This window comes from Pygocentrus nattereri, chromosome 26, assembly GCF_015220715.1.
Source record: "Pygocentrus nattereri isolate fPygNat1 chromosome 26, fPygNat1.pri, whole genome shotgun sequence".
Taxonomy (NCBI): domain Eukaryota; kingdom Metazoa; phylum Chordata; class Actinopteri; order Characiformes; family Serrasalmidae; genus Pygocentrus; species Pygocentrus nattereri.
Window position 1 is genome coordinate 31,479,021 of NC_051236.1, and position 23,239 is coordinate 31,502,259.

The window sequence follows — 23,239 nt, forward strand, 5'->3', positions numbered from 1 at the left end:
TCCTAACTATTTAGTGTAATAACGTTTGGGAGGTAGCCTTTAGAGGCACTTAACTCTTTATAGACATCTGGTTCTGCCACTACCATGAACTATTCTGAAGTTTCTCTTGAATAGGGCATGTCATATCAAGGCACTATGGAATGTTTCAAGCAGATCTTAAAATTATGGCACTTAACACTACACATGAGGTCATAAGTTAAGTGTTTTTGCACTTGATTTTGGAAAAAGAAAGGACATCACAGAGAGTTAGGTCTGGGGCTTTATTGATTGAATTTATTAAGATGCTACATAGTCCAACAAAGTTGGGAGTTTCTTTTTACACCATTATAGACTACTTGACTAAGAATATCAATCTTTATTTTCATCTTAGATAGACTTAACTATTTATTTATATACATACAAAACTGTCACCTTCTGGTTTATATTATGGTGAAGATTTGGGGCAGTAGGACACTTTTTCCTTTGAATTTTCATGAGCCACTTCACTGGCTTATCAGCCTCCAAAGCCCTCCTATTCCATAGCTCTACAGTAAACTGCATAAATTGATGACAGTAAAGTCATAAATTGATTACTACTACTACTACTACTACTACTACTACTACTACTACTACTACTACTCCCTGAACACCTCTCAAAACAAAGTTTGTTTTCAGCTCCTCTGTTCTTAGTACCCAATTAACTGAATAAATGAGATGACACAGACAAAGTGTAGCATTTTGGGGGGTAAAGATGAAAAAGATGAAAGGGACACCTTCCCACAGACAAAAAGCCATGAGGGAGGGAGAAAAAAAAAAAAAACAGGTCACAAAGTGGTCCCTTGCAGATGTTCCTTTTAGATATCATCGTTCTTGTCTCAAATACTGTGCAAAAGTGAAAGAACAAATCTTATTTGTGGGAAGATACTGAGAAAACATTCTTCAGATGCAGTGCATTTCTTTCATGGAAACAGTGCTATGCAATAAAAGCTTTATTCATAACTTAATTCAAAATCATCAAAACAAAACAGAGGGCATGAAAAGAAAAAAGAGTTTGGGTAAAACGGTAGAGGATAGTTAGGAGAGTCTTTAAAGCCTAATGCAGCAGGATAAACCAGTGTATAACATACAATACAAACGACTCACAAGGCAAATCTGAGCCATGCATTTGTCTGGAAAACAGAACCAAGATGGCATGGCTTGAAAACACATGAGTGGTACATGGGACAGGTCATCAGGAAGTTGAGCGGTTTTGAATGCTGTAGCACAAAACTGCAATTTGATTTGTCCAGTATTGCACATAATGTTGGAAGATGCCTGATGATGTGTTTTCTGAGAAGTGTCACAAGGCATGAGGTCCTTAACTGGATAGCTTTCAGTGAATTTGGACCTAAGCTCTTGCAAAGCTCTAGGCAGGGTAGCTGCATTATTATAATATAGCTAAAACAAATAAAAACACATATCACATTTAAGTTTACATGTCACATAAATGAAACTGAGCAGCGTCAAAGGGCTGAAATGAACCAAAATTTCAATTAGAAACGCAACAAAGTAAAGTTGTTATTTGCTCTTGTTGGAGACATGCGATCAAGCATCTATCAACTTTCAAAAGGAAGAAGATAAAGAAAAATTACATGTAACACCTACCTCGATCGTAACAGGAAATTCGGTCTGTGCAAAGCTCAACATTGGAAGCGTTTGTTTTTTTTTTTTGTATTTTTCTAATATTTGCCCTGCACTTACTCCCAACCTCCTCTCTGACAGTCCTCCCTTATACTTAAATTACTTCATAAAAGAGGGGTGAGTTCAAGGACGGATGCATATGTTAATACTTTTCATAGAGCATTTAGTGTTTACAGATTATGAGCTTGCAACTTCTGGCCTCCATGGGGGTGGGGGGTGGGTGGGAGGGGAGAACCAACTCAACATTCACCTTACTGTTTAACTCAGTTGCACATCTACGGTTAGAAACCTTCTCAGAACAACTTAATGTTACTTTTTAATCATCTGCTTCAAATTACATCAAATAGCAGTGAAAGAGGGCCAGAATAATGTCAGTGTTTTTTTCATGGCAGAAACTGTCAGTTCTTATCCTTTCCCTTGAATGTTTCTTTGCACATAAAATTGTTAATTTCCTTTTAAATTTTAAAGATTTCAATAATCCAACATTACCCAAATGATACGGCATTCCAAACAATTTCAAACAAATTCTGCATCCGTTACTTTGTTTTGTTTGTTAGTTTCATCCACAACGCATGCTGTTGCTCCTTCTTAACCTTTACAAAAGCAACTTGCCAACAATGACACCAATGACAAAGAACAGGACAATGAGAGCAATCACCCTGATGCTCAAGCCTTCCTCCTTCACTGTAACTGATGAAGATGAGGACTGCTGAGCTGCCATCACTGGACTCTTCCTCATTCGCAAGCCATCATCCTCCTGCTGTGGAAATATTGTAAGACAGTGGTGGGGGGGGGGCTATAAAACTTCACCCAGTATTCTATTTGTTACCCTTTGCTCCTTGGGCATTTTTCCACTGCATGTTCAAAAACAAGAACTGCTCCAAACAGGAAAAAAAAGGAACTTGCTTGAGATACTTGGCAAGGTCATAAAAACATAACATCAACATGTATTGCGTTTCTGGCCATTTTATCCACTCTAAAAATTAAAATTTGGCTATTTTGCTTGTTTGGTAGTTAGCTTAACATATTGCCTGATATGAAGTAATGTCTCTTAAAAATGTCCATCAAACAATCAAGCAAAGCTGTAAAATGGTGCAAAAACAGTTCTGTTTAGGGATGTGCATGGGAACTTCAGCGTGCTTTCAGCAGTTTGAGCTTTCAGTATGTAAAACTGAAACCACTTATCAGGTACTCATTTCACATTACACATACAAACGAATAATTCAATTAACTGCCACTTTTAACTGGACTGGTTATGCTTGTGAGAAAGTATGCAATTTGCCACTCTAAAACAGGAGAACATAACGTGAGTGTGTTGCCAGGGACATGAAGAGAACAAGATTGAGAAGGTAGATGAAGTGTGGCTGCTCCAGTAATTAGGCTAACTATTCTAGCTGATGTAACGTGAAAACTACCAATTTCCCTTTACCTACCACTTAAAAATGCTTTTAGCTCTACATTAATTTCAGCCAAAGTACCTTTTTGTTAGCCACTCGAGTATCAAAATCAGTACAAATTCACATCTCTCATTCTGTGACAGCTAGCATAAATGCTAACAGGCACTCCAGTTTCAGAGTGGTAAAAAGTTCTTGATGACTTGGAAGAGTAAAGGGTTTGTTAAATTGTCATTGGCATTTAGGAAAGTCTGTACATTTCTCAGCCAGTCTTAGCAACAGCCAGTCTTCTTTATGTTTCTGCTTCGTTACTGGACCTACCGGCATTCTGTGCAGTGGAAAAATGCCCTTTATATATGATTCCTTCTTTACCACAGTCCACTAAAACACTTACCCTTATCTGTTTGTTTTCTTCCCGTAGCCGTTGCACCTCCATCTGAAGTCTCTTACACTCCTCCATAATCCTCTTCACCTCTCCGTCATCCAGACTGGAGACCATTGACTTCATGGACAATGTGGATGACTCAGTTTTCAAAAGACTAGAGGACATCATCTTATTGCTGTCTATTTCATGCTGTTGAAATATATTGAGAAAATAAATACATAACTGCACAAGGGTTCACTTCAACTATTTCAGTTTAAGCGCAAATGATGTATATTAACACTATACCATCACTATTTCAAAAAATAGCAGTAGAATTTGTTTGTAGAGTCTATTTTAATGTATTTTATTGTATGGTATCTAGGACAGTTAACTGTAATGAAGGTCATGTTTATAGTGTCTCAGATTGTTTTGAAAGAAAATCCAGATTATATCTAAACAAAATAAGGTTTTCTTTCTGGAAAATCCTGCTATGTTAAAATTTACAGTGTTACCAAAGGAACTATTTGGTGTAATTTTGAGAAAACACTCTGGAACATTTTGTGCCCCATCATGGATAACACATTTTAACGCAACTGTGTTAAAAGTAACATAAAATGTTTTAAGGGAACATAAAATGTGTTAAGATGATCACTCTGTAGAGTGCATCGACATTTAACAACAAGGTCTTGAACTGAATCTTAATTTGAATTTCCATTTTTAAGTATAGTTTTAGAGTTTAAAATTTGAAGCAATGCAATAAACTAGGGAGTGTGGCTGGATGTGGAGCAGTACAGCTACCGTTTTCTCGTTCTCAATTGGCATCTCAAAGACACACCGCAGCTTGGAGTCCATCAGCTCCTCTGGTTTGGCCTCCTTCCACTGCACAGAAAGATCGTGAGAAGAAAAAAAAAACAACAAAAAAACAAAAAACAAAAACAAAACAAACAAACAAAAAAAAACATGGTTATGAAAGACAGAGGAGCGAAGATGAATCAAAGACGCAGGGAGAGATCCGTAATTGTAAAATGCAATTTTTCAAAGCAAACATTTTATTTATAACTGATTTTTTAAACCTTTTTCTACTGTTTTTTTAAAGGATTTTATGTATTTCATTCTTAAAAGGTACATAACATTATTAGAAAATGTATGGAATAAAAGACTGAACATTTACACCCAAATAATTAAATTGTGCTCTGACATGAATTACAGTGAATTTTTAAAAATTGTGTTTAAGCTTTTCTGTTTAATTTTCATGGCTTATTTCAGTGTATTTTGGTGCGTAACACACATGGAAAAAAATACGCGCTTGGTCTATTCTCTAAACAGTCTCTAAACGCTCTGGCACTTTGCTTGCACAGCCTTGTGAAAGCGCTGACCAACATGGGTACTGAAATGAAAAGCAAGACTTCTCCCAATCTTCACACCACACAGAAGCAGTATGCGTGAATAAGGCCTAAGCTATTAGAATTTGCGTGTTGTGTCGTGTGATCTGTTGCTTTGCAACTCTTTAGAATTACTTCATTTTAACTTTTTCTGTTATTGTTTTATTGTGTTTATATATGTGATTTAGTGCTTGTTCTATTTTAAACCAGCCATTAGGGGTGTACTTTGTGTACTTCTGGTGCCGGTACCAAGCCCGGATAAATGGTGAGGGTTGCGTCAGGAAGGGCATCCAGCGTAGAACTTGTGCCAAAACTCATGCGGATCACAAATATGATTGCCATACCAGATCGGTCAAGGCCCGGGTTCACAACGACCACCTCCGGTGCTGTTGACCAGCAGGATGCTGGTGGAAATTGGACTACTGTAGGTCGAAGACCATCAAAGAGGAGAGGAGGAAGGCGGGTTAGAAGGCAGCGAGAGAGAAGGAAAGGCAGGAGTGTGGAGGTTAGAGTAGGGACTCTGAACATGGGGACAATGACTGGTAAAGGCAGAGAGCTTGCAGACATGATGGAGAGAAGGAAAGTAGATATTCTGTGTCTTCAGGACCCAGATGGAAAGGAAGCAAGGACAGGAACATTGGAGGTGGATTCAAACTGTTCTATCATGGTGTAGAGAGGAAGAGAAATGGAGTAGGGATAATCCTAAAGGAACAGCTTGGGAAAAGTGTTCTGGATGTAAAGTGTGTCAGACAGGATCATGAGCCTGAAGTTGGAGGTTGATGGTGTGATTTTGAATGTGGTCAGTTGGTTGTCAGTTAGAGGAGAAAGAGGGATTTTGGAGTAAGATGGATGAAGTGTTAGATGGTGTCCCTAGAGAGGAGAGATTAGTGATTGGTGCAGACTTCAATGGACATGTTGGTGAAGGAAACAGAGGGGATGAAGAGGTGCTGGGTATGCATGTTGTGAAAGATAGAAATGCAGAAGGTCAGATGGTTGTAGATTTTGCAAAGAGAATGGAAATGGCTGTAGTGAACACATTTTCAGAAGAGGGAAGAACACAGGGTGACATACAAGAGTGGAGGGAGGTGCAAACAGGTGGATTATATCCTTAGCAGGAGATGCCACCTAAAGGAGATTGGAGATTGTAAAGTGGTGCCAGGTGAAAGTGTAGCAAGGCAGCATAGGGTGGTTGTCTGTAGAATGAGAAACAAAGAAGAAGAAGAGAGTGAAGACAGAGCCAAAGATTAGATGGTGGAAGCTGAAGGAGGAGGATGGTTGAAGGCCGTTCAGGGAAAAATTGCAACAGGCCCTTGGGGGCAGTGAGGAGCTACCTGAGGACTGGGAAAATACAGCTAAAGTGGTGAGAGAAACTGGCAAGAATGTGTTGGGTGTTTCGTCTGGTCAGAGGAAAGAAGACAAGGAAAGTTGGTGGTGGAATGAGGAAGTCCAGGAAAGTATTCAGAAGAAGAAGGCAGCTAAGAAAAAGTGGGAAGTGGGATAACCAGAGAGATGAAGGAAGTATGCAGGAGTAATGTGAGGCTAGTCACATAGCAAAAAGAATGGTGGCAAAGGCTCAGGCCTATGATGAGCTGTATGAGAGGCTGGACAGTAAAGAAGGAGTAAAGGACTTGTATCGTTTGGCTAAACAGATAGATAGAGCTGGAAATGATGTACAGCAGGTTAGGCTGATAAAGGATAGAGAGAGAAATGTACTGGTGAGTGAACAGAGTGTTGAGTAGATGGAAGGAGTACTTTGAAGAACTAATGAATGAGGAAAAACGAGAGAGAGGAGGACAACGGGGGGAGAGATAGAGGATCAGGAAGTGCAGAGAATTAGTAAGGTGGAAGTGAGGGCAGCTTTAAAAAGGATGAAGAATGGAAAGGCAGTTGGTCCAGATGACATACCTGTGGAGGTATGGAGATGTTTAGGAGAGAAGGCAGTGGACTTTTTAACTAGGTTGTTTAACAAAATCCTGGAGAGTGAGAGGATGCCTGATGATTGGAGAAGCAGTGCACTGGTCCCCATTTTTAAGAACAAGGGTGATGTGCAGAGCTGCAGTAACTACAGAGGTATAAAGTTGATGACCCACACCATGAAGGTATGGGGAAGAGTTGTTGAAGCAAGGCTAAGGCGAGAGGTCCAGATCAGTGAGCAGCAGTTTGGTTTCATGCCCAGAAAGAGTACCACAGATGCAATTTTTCCATTGATAGTGTTGGTAGAGAAGTACAGAGAAGGTCAGAAGGAGCTACATTGTGTCTTTGTGGATCTAGAGAAGGCATACAATAGGGTGCCAAGACAGGAACTGTGGTACTGTATGAGGAAGTCAGGTGTAGCTGAAAAGTATGTTAGGGTGGTGCAGGACATGTATGAGGATAGTGAGACAGTGGTGAGGTGTGGAGTTGGAGTGACAAATGGTTTCAAGGTGAAGGTAGGGTTACATCAGGGATCAGCTTTGAGCCCCTTCTTGTCTGCAATGGTGATGGACAGGTTGACAGATGAGGTCAGGCAGGAGGCTCCATGGACCATGATGTTTGCAGATGACATTGCAATCTGTGGTGAGAGTAGAGAGCAGGTGGAAGAGAATCTGGAGAGGTGGAGGTGTGCACTGGAGAGGAGAGGAATGAAGGTCAGTAGAGACAAGACAGAATGCATGTGTGAATGAGAAGGAGGCAGGTGGAAAGGTGAAGAGGGTGCAGGCAGGATGGAGTAGGTGGAGACAGATGTCAGGGCTGATGTGTGACAGAAGGATAGCAGCAAGAGTGAAAGGGAAGGTTTAGATTCAGAATCCTTTATTGATCCCAGGGGGAAATTGCAGTTGTTACAGTTGCAACCGCTTATGTAAAAATAAACACTTTACTAATAATTTAAGACAATAGAGAAATTTACAGTATGTAGAAAGGATTTAAGTACTTATGAGTATAGTATGGTGGCAGTGATTGTGATAGTAATATGAAACATCAGGTATAAAGCAGTTACAATTATTTAAATTAAGTTAGTGTCCCTCTGAGTTATTGCACACACAATTATTGTGTATTGTTATTATTGCACATATGAACAGTTTCGTATTGAGTTGTGAGTCACACACTGAGGGAGGAGTTACAGAGTTTGATGGCCACAGGTAAGAATGACTTCCTGTGGCGCTCTGTGGTTTGGTACAGTGAGTCTTGAGCTGAATGAGCTCTTGTGTCTCATCACTGTGTCGTAGAGTGGGTGGGAGCCATTGTTCATAATGGCCTTCAGCTTAGACAACGTCCTCCTCTCCGACACGGCCATCAGCGAGTCCAGCTCCACACCCACAACATCACCGGCCTTGCGGATCACTTTGCTGAGACTGTTGGCATCTGCCACCCTCAGCCTGCTTCCCCAGCATGCAACAGCTTAGAGGGTAGCACTCACCACCACAGACTCATAGAAGGTCCTGAGCATAGTCCGGCAGATGTTGAAGGACCTCCGGCGCCTCAGAAAATAGAGGCGAATTTGGCCCTTCCTGTAGAGGTCGTCAGTGTTCTCAACCCAGTCCAGTTTATTATCAATATACACACCCAGATATTTGTAATCATCCACAGTGTCCACACTGACCCCGCTGATGGACACAAGGGTCACCGATGCCTTGTCCCTCCTCAGGTCCATCTGAAGGTGGCAAGTCTCTGTGCAGTAGCTGAAGTCTGTGGTGTAGAGGGTGAAGAGGAAGGGAGAGAGGACAGTTCCTTGTGGAACTCCAGTGTTGCTGACCACTCTCTCCGACACACAGTGCTGAAGGCGTACATACTGTGGTCTGCCAATCAGGTAGTCAACAATCCAGGACACAAGGGGGGCATCTACCTGCATCACTGTAAGCTTATCACCCAGAAGAGCTTGCCAGACAGTGTTAAATGCGCTGGAGAAGTCAAAAACATGACCCTCACAGAGCTGGCTGGCTTATCCAGGTGAGCGTAAACTCGGTTGAGCAGGTAGATGATGGCGTCTTCAACTCCCAGGCGGGGCTGATGGGCAAACTGGAGGGGATCTAGAAAAGGCTGGACTATGGGTCGGAGCTGATCCAAGACGAGCCTCTCCATGGTCTTCATGACATGAGACGTCAGTGCCACTGGCCTGTAGTCCTTGGCGTCAGTGGGTCATGGTGTCTTTGGAACAGAAACAATGCAGGATGTCTTCCACATCATAGGGACCCTCTGGAGACTCAGGCTCATGTTGAAGACATGTTGAAGTACTCCACAAATTTGGGCGGCACAGGCTTTAAGCACCCTGGGTGGAACCCCATCAGGGCCTGCAGCCTTGTTTGTGTGGAGTCTCTTCAGTTGTCTTCTCACCTGGTCAGCAGTGAGACGCACTGTAGAGGTGGTGGGTGGGGGAGGGATGGAGGTGTGAGATAGGCTGTCACAGGAGGGGAGCAGGCCATCAGGAGGGGGAGGGGGGGGGATGAGTGGGATGGTCTGCTGAGGACTGGCAGCAGAGGAGTCAGGCTGGGGGGGACAAAGCCTGCAGTGTCAAATCTGTTAAAGAACAGATTTAGCTTGTTGGCCCCGTCCACACTGACCTCTGCTCCTCCGTTGTTGCTGAACCTGAAGCTGGTGATGGTCCTCATTCCATTCCAGACCTCCCTCATGTTGTTCTGCTGGAGTTTCCAACCCAGCTTCCTCCTATATTTGTCCTTCGCCTCTTGATAGCTGTCCTCAGTTCCCTCTGGATCGTTCTCACCTCCTCTCTGTCTCCAATTCTGAAGGCCATCTTCTTCTTGTTAAAGACAGCTTTAATGCCTTTTGTTACCCACGGCTTGTTGTTTGGATAACATTTAACAGTCCTGGTTGGGACAGTGGAGTCCACACAGAAGTTAATGTAGTCCGTGATGCACCGTGTGGCTCACAGAGTGCAGACCAATCAGTAGCCTCAAAGCAATCCTGCAGTGCCTCGTTCATCTCCCCAGACCATCTCCTCACTATCCGATTGGTCACAGGCTGACTTCACCAGCGGCACATAACAGGAGCTGAGGTGTACCAAATTGTGGTCTGACCTACCCAGAGGGGGAGCAGCTGTATGCGTCTTTAACATTAGCATACAGCAGGTCCAGTGTTCTTTCCTCTCTGGTGGGACAGTCCACATACTGAGTGAAGTGTGGTAGTGCCTTGGCCATAGCAACATGGTTAAAGTCATCTGATATGGCGATAAAGGCACTCGGGTGTTGCGTTTGGAGACGTGCTGTAGTTGAGTAAATGACGTCACTTGCCGACGTCGGGTTGGCAGAGGGGGGAATGTAGATAGTCACGATGATGGCATGCGAATACTCGCGTGGTAAATAATATGGCCTGAGTCCGACAGCCAACAGCTCAATGTCCAGGCAACAGGTACGTTCCTTGATGGTAATGTGACCAGGGTTACACCAGCGGTTATTAACTAGCACCGTGAGCCCACCTCCGTTGCGCTTACCGCTCTCGGTGCATCCCCGGTCGGCGAGTGAGAGAAAGTAGCGCTTTCACAGCGAAAAAAAACAGACCAAAACTCTCTCTACTCGCATGTTTCGAGAGTGCACAGCTTCCCTAAATTGCCTCGTCAAAATAAATAAACTATTAAAATGGTAAAGAAAAGCTAAAAGCAAAAACGAAAGAACATGAACAGGAGCTGCTGTAACAGGCAGCATGCACGTTCGCGCATGCGCACTAGACTGTTTACAAGACAGCAGTGTGTCCTGCTATGATGTATGGTTTGGAAGACAGGAGGTTGAGCTGGAGGTGGCGGAGATGAAGATGCTGAGATTTTCGTTGGGAGTGACAAGGATGGACAAGATTAGAAATGAGCAGATCAGAGGGACAGTGAAGGTGGAGCAGTTTGGAGATAAAGCCAGAGAGGCCAGGTTGAGATGGTTTGTACATGTGTTGAGGAGGAATAGTGGATATATTGGGCAAAGAATGTTGGAGATGGAGCTGCCGGGTAGAAGGAGAAGAGGTAGACCTCAGAGAAGGTTTATGGATGTAGTGAAGGTGGACATGGAGATGGTTGGTGTAAAAGTAGAGGAGGCAGTAGATAGGGCAAGATGGAGGCAGATGATCCGCTGTGGCGACCCCTAAAGGGAGCAGCCGAAAGAAGAAGAAGAAGAAGAAGAAGAAGAAGAAGAAGAAGAAGAAGAAGAAGAAGAAGAAGAAGAAGAAGAAGAAGAAGAAGAAGAAGAAGAAGAAGAAGAAGAAGAAGAAGAAGAAGAAGAAGAAGAAGAGCTTGTTCTACTTTATTTAGGCTATCCATTATTATTTTATATAGGCTATTTGCAGGATTTCTCTTCATGCATGCTTCGGCCCACTCCCACTTGGCTGGTTTTCCGCCCGCTCCCATGCACAACACTAAAAATTATTATTATTTAAATTATTATTAAGATACTGGGTATGTATCCTACCCATATCCTATTGTATTATCCTACCCATTCGGCTGCACAAAAACAGAGATGCATAATGTAACTTGTATGCTTACTGTGTTTACCTGTGACAAAATTCACAGAATGAAGTGCAAGAGAAATGTATTACAGTAGATGTATTTTAAAATTATTCATATTAATATTGTAAATGTATTTTCAGCAGAATGAGAGAATGTACTGACAAATTTTGGTTCAAGTAAGTCTTCTGTGTATTTGTTTGAAGTAGTAGTGGTCTGTGCATTGATGCCTGGCCCCACCTATCGAATATGAGTTACACGGTCCAAGGTAACGGTGTCTTTGTTAATGTACCAAAAAAAATACTTGGAGCCAACTGCCAAATGCCCCAGGGCAGACTTTGGCCATAAGAGATGGAGGGCCTGTGGCCTGAGTAGTCCCTTGAGATTTATTTTATTTTTTATCCTTTCCCCCACCCAGTAACAAACCTATTATTTCTGGCTCATAACTCAGACATAACAGATTTTGTGCTTGAATTTCATGTGTCACTGAAGCATTCTTGTTAAGTGTCAATACAATGCGTACAATGAACATTTTTCAGTAACACTTAAGTCTGCTTCTTAATGATTACTGAGGTATTATCAAGCAATCAATAATTACCTTGTGAATAGGAAATTCTTTGCATGCTTAGAAATGTGCATCAATGTGTTTACGTAAAGTGTTAATAAAAGGTCCTTTTTTTTTTAACTTTAAGTGCTTGTTAACTTAACATGTATATAAATTCTAAACTTTCAATTGAAAACAATGCGACGAGGAACATGAACAGGTAATAACTATCTGAACTCACAATGCCCAAACATGGTTGTAAATGGTCATATTTCAGTCACTAGTGTACTCAAACAAGTTATGTATTCTGGACATGTTTGTATATTCTAACAATCACACTGTTTAAAAGTGTAAAAATAAATTGCTACAGCCCATAACCCATGCAGAAGGTCAGACAAGTGAACTTAACTGAACATTGAAAAGTACCTGGAGAAAGCATCCTGTCAACATTAAATATAATCAGTGAGATAGTCAAGAAGGAGGCTAAAAATGTTTACAAGTTACTTAACAATAGTGCATTAAAAAGATCTGCATCACCATAAATCTACATTATTACTACCTGTTTAATACTTTGTGTCATATACAGTGGGGGAAAAAGGTATTTTTTCATTGTGATTTCAATGTGATTTTCTGAATTTTTTTTCCCTCATTTTGTCTCTCATAGTTGAGGTCTACCTATGATGTCAATTACAGGCCTCTGTAATCTTCAACTGGAAGATTACAATCAACATTTAACCCACCAAGCAGTTAACAATTTATTTATAGAAAACTATATGAACATAGCAAACAGATGTTAAGTTTCTATTTATTAGAGCCTTGGTTAATAATTAATAAATAACTAATAACTAACAATTAATAAATAGTTAAAAAGCAGATCTTAAAACAAAGTGTTACCCATTTATCTAATAATTTCAAAATGTATCTAATAATGATTTATCCAGAAATTCTTAATTTTGGCAATGCGATTCATAAACATATTGGCTCTAATGCCTAGTTCAGGTGTTTATGTTGGTCTACCCCTGCAGTTAGACCCGTTTCCATGTACTACCTCTGCCTGTTAGAAAGTTGCAATCACTGTCCAATCACAAGTTAGAGGATTATGTAATGCAATGCGTGTTTTTTTTTTTTTTTTTTTTTTTTTTTAAATGAGTCATCTTTGAATGAAGTGAAGTAACCAATTTGACTAAGAAAAGGATGTCTGCAGAACTTGGTTAAAAGCAGTAAGAATTGCTGGTATATCCTTCTGTAACATTCTGCAACATAAACTGCATAAACAAGCAACATGTGCAAGCTGTAGCAAAGAGGTTCCTATGTTGCCCATGCCATGGACATGTAATATGTGGGAACCAGTACATACACCAATACTAGCTCTATCTAACCCAACTAGACCTGACATTTATTCTACTTTTCCACTTTCAGCTAAAATCTGTTTGTTCTATTGTGTCACCAATAAAATATACTTAGCTTGACTGCATGGTATTTGCTCATTTTTATAAACACACACACACACACACACACATACACACACACACACACACATTTCCAAAAGTATTCACTCATCCATCAAATAATTGAATTGAAAGTCCCATACACTCACTTACATCTCTGAGCATCAGAATGAAAGTATTACATTTATGTTGTTAGTAGCTGTTTTTTTGCCTCGGTTCATGCAAAAGGCCACGAGATCACAGTGCTGCGTGATACAGCAGACCAACTAAGAGGCACTGCAAGGAAAGCTAGTGGAGGCATCACTGCAACAAGAGACCAGTAGTTCCTTCCATATACAACCCCATTTCCAAAAAAGTTGGGATGCTGTGAAAAATGTAATTAAAAACCAAATGCAATGATGTGGAAATCATGTAAACCTATATTTAATTGCAAATGCTTCAAAGACAACATATCAAATGTTGAAAGAGAACTTTTTAAATAATATTTGCCCATTTTGAATTTGATGGCAACACATTGCAAAAAAGTTGAGACAAAGGCAACAAAAGGCTGTTGAAGTTGTGTAATGCTTTATTTAATAATTTCATTTAGTAATAATAAAAATTCTTCTTCTTCTTGCTCCCTTCACGGGTCGCCACAGCGGATCATCTGCCTCCATCTTGCCCTATCTACTGCCTCCTCTACTTTTACCCCAACCATCTCCATGTCCACCTTCACTACATCCATAAACCTTCTCTGAGGTCTACCTCTTCTCCTTCTACCCGGCAGCTCCAACATTCTTTGCCCAATATATCCACTATTCCTCCTCAACACATGTCCAAACCATCTCAACCTGGCCTCTCTGGCTTTCACTTCATTGTCTCTCTGATTTGCTCATTTCTAATCTTGTCCATCCTCGTCACTCCCAACAAAAATCTCAGCATCTTCATCTCCGCCACCTCCAGCTCAGCCTCCTGTCTTTTAGACAGAGCCACAGTCTCCAAACCATACATCATAGCAGGACGCACTACTGTCTTGTAAACCTTCCCTTTCACTCTTGTTGCTATCCTTCTGTCACACATTCTGACACCCGTCCCCATCCACTCCATCCTGCCTGCACCCTCTTCACCTCTTTTCTACACTGTCCATTGCTCTGGATGGTTGACCCAAGATATTTGAAGTCATCCACCTTTACGACCTCTACTCCTTGCATCTTCACCTTTCCACCTGCCTTCCTCTCATTCACACACACATGTATTCCGTCTTGTCTCTACTGACCTTCATTCCTCTCCTCTCCACTGCAAACCTCCACCTCTCCAGATTCTCTTCCACCTGCTCTCTACTCTCACCACAGATTGCAATGTCATCTGCAAACATCATGGTCCATGGAGCCTCCTGCCTGACCTCATCTGTCAACCTGTCCATCACCATTGCAGACAAGAAGGGGCTCAAAGCTGATCCCTGATGTAACCCTACCTTCACCTTGAAACCATTTGTCACTCCAACTGCACACCTCACCACTGTCTCACTATCCTCATACATGTCCTGCACCACTCTAACATACTTTTCAGCTACACCTGACTTCCTCATACAGTACCACAGTTCCTCTCTCGGCACCCCATCATATGCCTTCTCTAGATCCACAAAGACACAATGTAGCTCCTTCTGACCTTCTCTGTACTTCTCTACCAACACTCTCAATGCAAAAATTGCATCTGTGGTACTCTTACTGGGCATGAAACCAAACTGCTACTCACTGATCTGAACCTCTCGCCTTAGCCTTGCTTCAACAACTCTTTCCCATACCTTCATGGTGTGGGTCATCAACTTTATACCTCTCTTGTTACTGCAGCTCTGCACATCACCCTTGTTCTTAAAAATGGGGACCAGTTCACTGCTTCTCCAATCATCAGGCATCCTCTCACTCTCCAGGATTTTGTTAAACAACCTGGTTAAAAAGTCCACTGCCTTCTCTCCTAAACATCTCCATACCTCCACAGGTATGTCATCTGGACCAACTGCCTTTCCATTATTCATCCTTTTTAAAGCTGCCTTCACTTCCACCTTACTAATTCTCTGCACTTCCTGATCCTCTATCTCTCCCCCCGTTGTCCTCCTCTCTCTCTCTCACTTTCCTCATTTGTTAGTTCTTCAAAGTACTCCTTCCATCTACTCAACACTCTCTGTTCACTCACTAGAACATTTCCCTCTCTATCCTTTATCAGCCTAACCTGCTGTACATCCTTTCCAGCTCTATCTCTCTGTTTAGCCAAACGATACAAGTCCTTTACTCCTTCTTTACTGTCCAGCCTCTCATACAGCTCATCATAGGCCTGAGCCTTTGCCACCATTCTTTTCGCTATGCAACTAGCCTCACAGTACTCCTGCCTACTTCCTTCTAATCTTTGGCTCTGTCTTCACTTTCTTCCTCTTCTTTGTTTCTAATCTCATTCTACAGACAACCACCCTATGCTACCTTGCTACACTTTCCCCTGGTACCACTTTACAATCTCCAATCTCCTTTAGGTGGCATCTCCTGCTAAGGATATAATCCACCTGTGTGCACCTCCCTAATGAATAAATAAATCAATTTAAAAAAAATAAAAACACATTTTGGTTGATTGGCAAAGGGTCAGTAACACGACTGCGTATAAAAAAAAAAAAAAAAGCATCCCAGAGAGGCTGAGTCTTTCATAAGTAAAGATGAGTAGGGGTTCACCACTCTGTGAAAGACTACATGATCAAATAATAATTCAATAGTGCAATAATTCAAGAATAAAGTTTCTCAATGTAAAATAGCAAATAACCTTTTCTTTTCATCATCCACAGAACATAATAACATTAAAAACACGCAGAGAATCTGGAGAACTCTCTGTATGTAAGGGACAAGGCCAAAAACATGGACCTGTCACAACTTTTTTGGAACGTGTTGACATGAAATTCAAAAATGGGCATATACATTTTTCAAAAAACAATCAAATTTTGTTGTCATTGTACTCTTTTCAATGAAATACAGGGCTTAAACGATTTGCACATCATTGCATTTTGTTTTTATTTACACAGCATCCCAAGCATGGGGTTGTATGTCTAACCCTCAATAACAACCTGGACTAACCTCAGACTATGACCACACAGTGTGAGATGAGCGAATACTGAAAGAAGCCTGGCTCAGACATTTTGGTAATGGGCTGATGTAAGCGTGTTTTAGAATATTTGTACTTTAATGGACTTGTGTGAAATGAATACTTTACAAAGAATTCCAGCTGGTCTATCTCCCACGACCACTGCCTTCTCGTGAAATACTAGCATTAGATTTTGCCAAGAGCATTTTTACTGCTGCCTTTCAACCCACACTTCCATGTTGTTAAGCTCTATGTACTAGCATGTGTGCACGTCAGAAATTGCTTTGTGGTATTGGTCATCAGTATCTCCCTTCCATCATTAATGTCCTCATTGTAGATACTGCATTTATGTGCCAATATGAGCACCGACACAGTATCGGTTTTGGTGCAACACTAACTTCAATGTTCTGGCACACACATGACAAGCAGAAAAAGTAGCACTCCTTTGACTGTTGATAGAGATAATTACTCACCACTCCCTCCATGTCAGTCATGTCAGGTGGAGCGATTAAAGACTGCACCATGAATTTGTGTTTGCTCTTCTCGTTGGGGTCATAGTCAAATGGTTGCAACATCACTGCAAACATACAAAAAAAAAAAAAAAAAAAAAGAGAAATAAAACACAAACAGAACTTTTATACACATACACACAAACATTTGTCTTGCTATACATATGAGAACATCAACAGACTTCTGTTGATTTGTGTTACTGTACCTAAATAGCACTTACTATTAACCAAACCCCAACCTCAGTATCCAAAAGGCAATTTTCTGGTCTTTTAGTTTTCAAATAAAAAAAGTAACTATGGTGAAAACAACACATGCTCAAATTTCATAGATCTCATGTATATATAGTCCAAAAGTTTGGATGCATATTTTAAGTTTTTCAGTGAAAATAAGTACACGTTCTTTAGAGAGAATGCACTATTACAGATTTATTAGCTGGAACTGAACAACATATTGGACAAAAACATAATACCTAAAATGTGACCTGTTCAAAAGTAATGGCACATTTTGATGATTTCTTTTTCCATATGCTAACCGCAACATATAGAAAAGACACTGCACAAAAATGGAAGAATAGCACATTTATTTCTTGAAGTTCAGAACTAGATAGAAAAGTTTCAAGCTCGTAGTAACATTTTTTTCCAGGATAATATTGAGTTTTACCTGAAACCAACTGGCTATCATTTTAGCTTTGCAGCTGAGGTCATTTCAATTACAGCGGGCTCATTTAAAGACTTCTGTTTCTCATTTTCTTATGTCTGTCAGTAAGAGGTGGGAAATCTGCAGCAATTTTCTCTTCCTACTGCTTCTCTTTTCCTCCTCCTGCTCCCATTTTTTTCTTAATTGATGCTTACTCTGTCCATGATTATTACTCTTAAATTCCACTAAAAACAAATTTTCAACTTTGATTTTCAAAACCAGGGAAAGCTCTCTCAGATTTGGCTCCCAATGGCGAGCCCATATAGGGGACATGCCAGATCCCCAGCAAGTTACAAACTCACTCTAGTTTGTGCATTGTTACAGCCAAAGGCTTTAATATCACTAAATGAAAACAGGGCACTGACTAGGACTAGGAATGCCCAGTTTCATCAGTCTGATTTTCTGGCCACAAAACAATCCTATGGCTATTGGCACAGACTGAAATCCTTTAAGCATAAGCATGGAGAGAAAAATTTCCATTTATCTGTATATGAGAACCGGGAAATTCCAACTGCGTGTCAAAAAGCCTCGCTAGGATTTCTTGGTTTAAAAAATAAAATTCAAAGGTAACTTTTACTACTTCATCTTCATCTCCGCCACCTCCAGCTCAGCCTCCTGTCTTTTAGACAGAGCCACAGTCTCCAAACCATACATCATAGCAGGACGCACTACTGTCTTGTAAACCTTCCCTTTCACTCTTGCTGCTATCCTTCTGTCCCACATCAGCCCTGACACCCGTCTCCACCCACTCCATCCTGCCTGCACCCTCTTCACCTCTTTTCTACACTGTCCATTGCTCTAGATGGTTGACCCAAAATATTTGAAGTCATTCACCTTTACGACCTCTACTCCTTGCATTCCACCTGCCTTCCTCTCATTCACACACACACATGTATTCCTTTCTTGTCTCTACTGACCTTCATTCCTCTCCTCTCCAGTGCAAACCTCCACCTCTCCAGATTCTCTTCTACCTGCTCTCTACTCTCACCACAGATTACAATGTCATCTGCAAACCTCATGATCCATGGAGCCTCCTGCCTGACCTCATCTGTCAACCTGTCCATCACCATTGCAGACAAGAAGGGGCTCAAAGCTGATCCCTGATGTAACCCTACCTTCACCATAAAACCATTTGTCACTCCAACTGCACACCTCACCACTGTCTCACTATCCTCATACATGTCCTGCACCACTCTAACATACTTTTCAGCTACACCTGACTTCCTCATACAGTACCACAGTTCCTCTCTTGGCACCCCATCATATGCCTTCTCTAGATCCACAAAGACACAATGTAGCTCCTTCTGACCTCCTCTGTACTTCTCTACCAACACTCTCAATGCAAAAATTGCATCTGTGGTACTCTTTCTGGGCATGAAACCAAACTGCTACTCACTGATCTGAACCTCTCGCCTTAGCCTTGCTTCGACAACTCTTTCCCATACCTTCATGGTGTGGGTCATCAACTTTATACCTCTCTAGTTACTGCAGCTCTGCACATCACCCTTGTTCTTAAAAATGGTTACCAGTACACTACTTCTCCACTCAGGCATCCTCTCACTCTCCAGGATTTTGTTAAACAACCTAGTTAAAAAGTCCACTGCCTTCTCTCCTAAACATCTCCATACCTCCACAGGTATGTCATCTGGACCAACTGCCTTTCCATTCTTCATCCTTTTTAAAGCTGCCCTCACTTCCACCTTACTAATTCTCTGCACTTCCTGATCCACTATCTCTCCCCCCGTTGTCCTCCTCTCTCTCTCTCTCGTTTTCCTCACTCATTAGTTCTTCAAAGTACTCCTTTCATCTACTCAACACTCTCTGTTCACGCACTAGTACATTTCCCTCTCTATCCTTTATCTTCCTAACCTGCTGTACATCCTTTCCAGCTCTATCTCTCTGTTTAGCCAAACGATACAAGTCCTTTACTCCTTCTTTACTGTCCAGCTTCTCATACAGCTCATCATAGGCCTGAGCCTTTGCCACCATTCTTTTTGCTATGCGACTAGCCTCACAGTACTCCTGCCTACTTCCTTCATCTCTCTGGTTATCCCACTTTTTCTTAGCTGCCTTCTTCTTCTGAATACTCTCCTGGACTTCCTCATTCCACCACCAACTTTCCTTGTCTTCTTTCCTCTGACCAGACGAAACACCCAACACATTCTTGCCAGTTTCTCTCACGACCTTAGCTGTAGTTTCCCAGTCCTCAGGTAGCTCCTCACTGCCCCGTGGCCTGTTGCAATTTCTCCCTGAACTGCCTGCAACCATCCTCCTCCTTCAGCTTCCACCATCTAATCTTTGGCTCTGTCTTCATTCACTTCACTGTGGCATCTCCTGCTAAGGATATAATCCACCTGTGTGCACCTCCCTCCACTCTTGTATGTCACCCTGTGTTCTTCCCTCTTCTGAAAATGTGTGTTCACCCTTCTCTTTGCTAAATCTACAACCATCCGATCTTCTGCATTTCTGTCTTTCACACCATACATACCCAGCACCTCTTCATCCCCTCTGTTCCCTTCACCAACATGTCCATTGAAGTCTGCACCAATCACTAATCTCTCCTCTCTAGGGACACCATCTACTACTTCATCCATCTTACTCCAAAAGTCCTCTTTCTCCTCTAACTGACAACCAATCTGTGGTGCATATGAACTGACCACAGTCAAAATCACACCATCAACCTCCAACTTCAGGCTCATGATCCTGTCTGAAACTCTCTTTACATCCAAAACACTTTTCACAAGCAGTTCCTTTAGGATTATCCCTACTCCATTTCTCTTCCTCTCTACACCATGATAGAACAGTTTGAATTCACCTCCAATGTTCCTAGCCTTGCTTCCTTTCCCTCTGGTCTCCTGGACACACAGAATATCTACCTTCCTTCTCTCAATCATGTCTGCAAGCTCTCTGCCTTTACCAGTCATTGTCCCCATGTTCAGAGTCCCTACTCTAACCTCCACACTCCTGCCTTTCCTTCTCTCTCACTGCCTTCTAACCCGCCTTCTTCCTCTCCTCTTTGATGGTCTTCGACCTACAGTAGTCCAATTTCCTCCGGCAGCCTGCTGGTCAACAGCAATAGAGGCGGTCGTTGTTAACCCGGGCCTCGACCGATCCAGTATGGCAATCATATTTGTGATCCGCATGATAGTTTTGGCACAAGTTTTACGCCGGATGCCCTTCCTGACGCAACCCTCACCATTTATCCAGGCCGGCACCAGAAGTACACAAAGTACACCCCTAATGGCTGGTTTAATTGGCTTCGGCTTCACTTTTTTTTTTTTTTTTTTGACAGTTTCTCGTTGTAGATTAAACATATCAGGAAACCAACTGGAGTAGTTATAAATACAAATAAGTCTGTCTCCAAATGATCAATGTTAGTCTTAAATCTTTCTCTTTGCTAGGCGAACTAGAAATAACAGACTACATTAATTCCAGTGTTTAAGATAATTTATTGTTCAAACTGTGTTAAAACAATGAGCAGAGCTTTACTTTACTGCAAAGGAGGATTGTTTTATTTTTTGCCTAGAAATCCAATTCGGATGTGGAGGCCAGTACTGGAGGACAGGCCAGTAAAAGAAGTTAGCTTTTATGTTTGGGCTGTATACACTGGGGAGAGAATGGTACATTTTTAAATTTTTTGAAAATTCAGTTTTACACGATATAGGCCCTTTAAAACATCACAGCTACTTCTCATCCATTCACCCAAACAGAAGACATTACTTCTGATATCTCTCTGCCTCATTTTCATACCAATGATAATTCGGGACATACACACTTGTCTTTTGAAGGGATGCAAATATGTTAATAAAATTCTAAATGCTGTCATTGTGGCATTCCAGGCATAGGTATTTTTCTTAGACACACAGATAGACAGATGGACACAAATATGCATATAGACATATAAAACAGACAGGTATTGAAAAAGGTGACTATATGATGGATTTTAACTGATTCTTTACAGAACTGGCTATAGCAAACAAAATACAAAGCTAGGAAAATTCACTTAGTTGTGTTGTATGACTACAGGGGGATTCAAAAAGATTCATCCAATTTCAAAATGATTTATTTCACTTGTAAATCATTACAGAACAGTGCAGTAAATTGTAAATGGTTTAAGTGAAAGTATATTATGTCATTTTACAAGTGCTCAACATGACCTGTTCCAGCTGTACGGACAACATAGTCGATTGAGCATTTTGGGTGTCACTGTACTCACAGCTCTTTCTATGCAATTTCGGAGATCATCAAGACGAATGCTCTGAGCTGTTGGAGCTTCACTGCCAGAGAAAATCATGTTACACAGATCGAGGTGGGGTCGCAATGTCCTTGTAGACTGAAGGGAGCTATCTTCCAGTGACAGTCAGAAACTATTTCAATTGGTTTGTGACTGGTTCAAAGGCATCTTCACAGTTGTAAAAATATGGTGCTTTGAAAACAGATTAATCTTTTTGAATCACCCTGTATATTAGAATCCAAGCTAACATTTTTACCTGAGACGTTAATTGAGGTTCCGGCATCGATCACTCCGCTGTTTGGTCGCACACAGTAGCGGCGTGGGGCAGTCGTCTTCACTTTAAAACACACATTTCTGTCTGTGGGGTTAGCAAGCTTTAAGGTCGTGGTCACCACATCTGTAAACGGACCTAAAACCAAAGACAATTATATCTTTTGAATGATTAAACTGTGAATTTTACTAAATGCCATCCTTTTGTCCCTCCAATGTTTAAATTTTCTTTTTTTACAAATACTGGTCTTGCGGAGGGCATAGAAACAACAGAGGTAATTGTGCAGTGACTTTGTACCATCACAGGACAGCAATGTGTGCAGTACAGGGCATTTTACAATGTTTAAGAAACAGTTAAATGCAGAAAGATATCTTAACATCACACAACTTTCTACATAACAGCCTAAAGGTCTCCTCCATATTTCCTTAAAATATTTTCAAACATTGCTTAGTTAAGATGCTCACATTCTTTTCCACTTTATATTTATTATTAAACAGCACTATTTGTAAATAGAAAAGCTATTATTCACATACGTGCAATACCATAGCTGCTACATTCTCTTTATATCCAACCTTTTTATCTTACTTATTTATAAATTGTATTCAAAAAAAGTGCAAAACATTTTATAGTGCCATTTTTACATATCTCTGTATGAACAATCGTAGCACATATTACTACACGATGGGTGGATTTTCCTGCATAATATGTACAAATGGTAAACTGAGGCTCGAAAATACTCAAAAAGTCTATCTGGAAGGATGCCGCTATGATCTGTTCTGAGTGATACTTGGCATAACCACATGAGCAGATGTGACTTCCAACTCACCATCAACATCTGTATCATATTTACACTGATAATTCTTAAGGGGACTTAACACATTCATGTAAGTAATGCTTTAAAATTATAGTAATTCATACATCTAAAGTACCAACCACTTAAGTAATTTAAGTGGGCAACAATTTACTTGAGGATTAGCTACATACTACTAAAACCTTTTACTAAAAAAAGTAGAATTAGTCCCGCTAGATGCAATCAAGTTACATCAGACATTATTGTAACAGCTTTAGCTCATTTCTATGATTGCCTTGAAATCCTGGGAAACTCAAACTGGATCTATTAATTTCTAAGCCACAAAGTAAATTCTGAATCATACATTCTTGTAAAGGACATCCTGGGAACAGCTGTGAGGAAACAGGATGGGCTGAAAACCTTTGCTTCT

At 41.1% G+C, this 23,239-nt stretch overlaps 1 protein-coding gene across 1 annotated transcript in view; it reads right to left on the reverse strand.

Moving 5' to 3' along the window:
• Positions 1-246: 246 nt before the first annotated feature.
• The window catches only part of vapb (VAMP (vesicle-associated membrane protein)-associated protein B and C), a 31,572-nt gene continuing 8,579 nt past the window's right edge, over positions 247-23,239 (reverse strand). The window contains exons 2-6 of the mRNA XM_017683558.2: positions 22,005-22,157; positions 16,782-16,885; positions 4,216-4,296; positions 3,448-3,627; positions 247-2,419 (exon numbers count right to left, since the gene is read on the reverse strand). Coding sequence (XP_017539047.1) covers positions 2,255-2,419; positions 3,448-3,627; positions 4,216-4,296; positions 16,782-16,885; positions 22,005-22,157 — 683 coding nt within the window. The 3' untranslated portion in view covers positions 247-2,254. The remainder of the gene's footprint in view (positions 2,420-3,447; positions 3,628-4,215; positions 4,297-16,781; positions 16,886-22,004; positions 22,158-23,239) is intronic.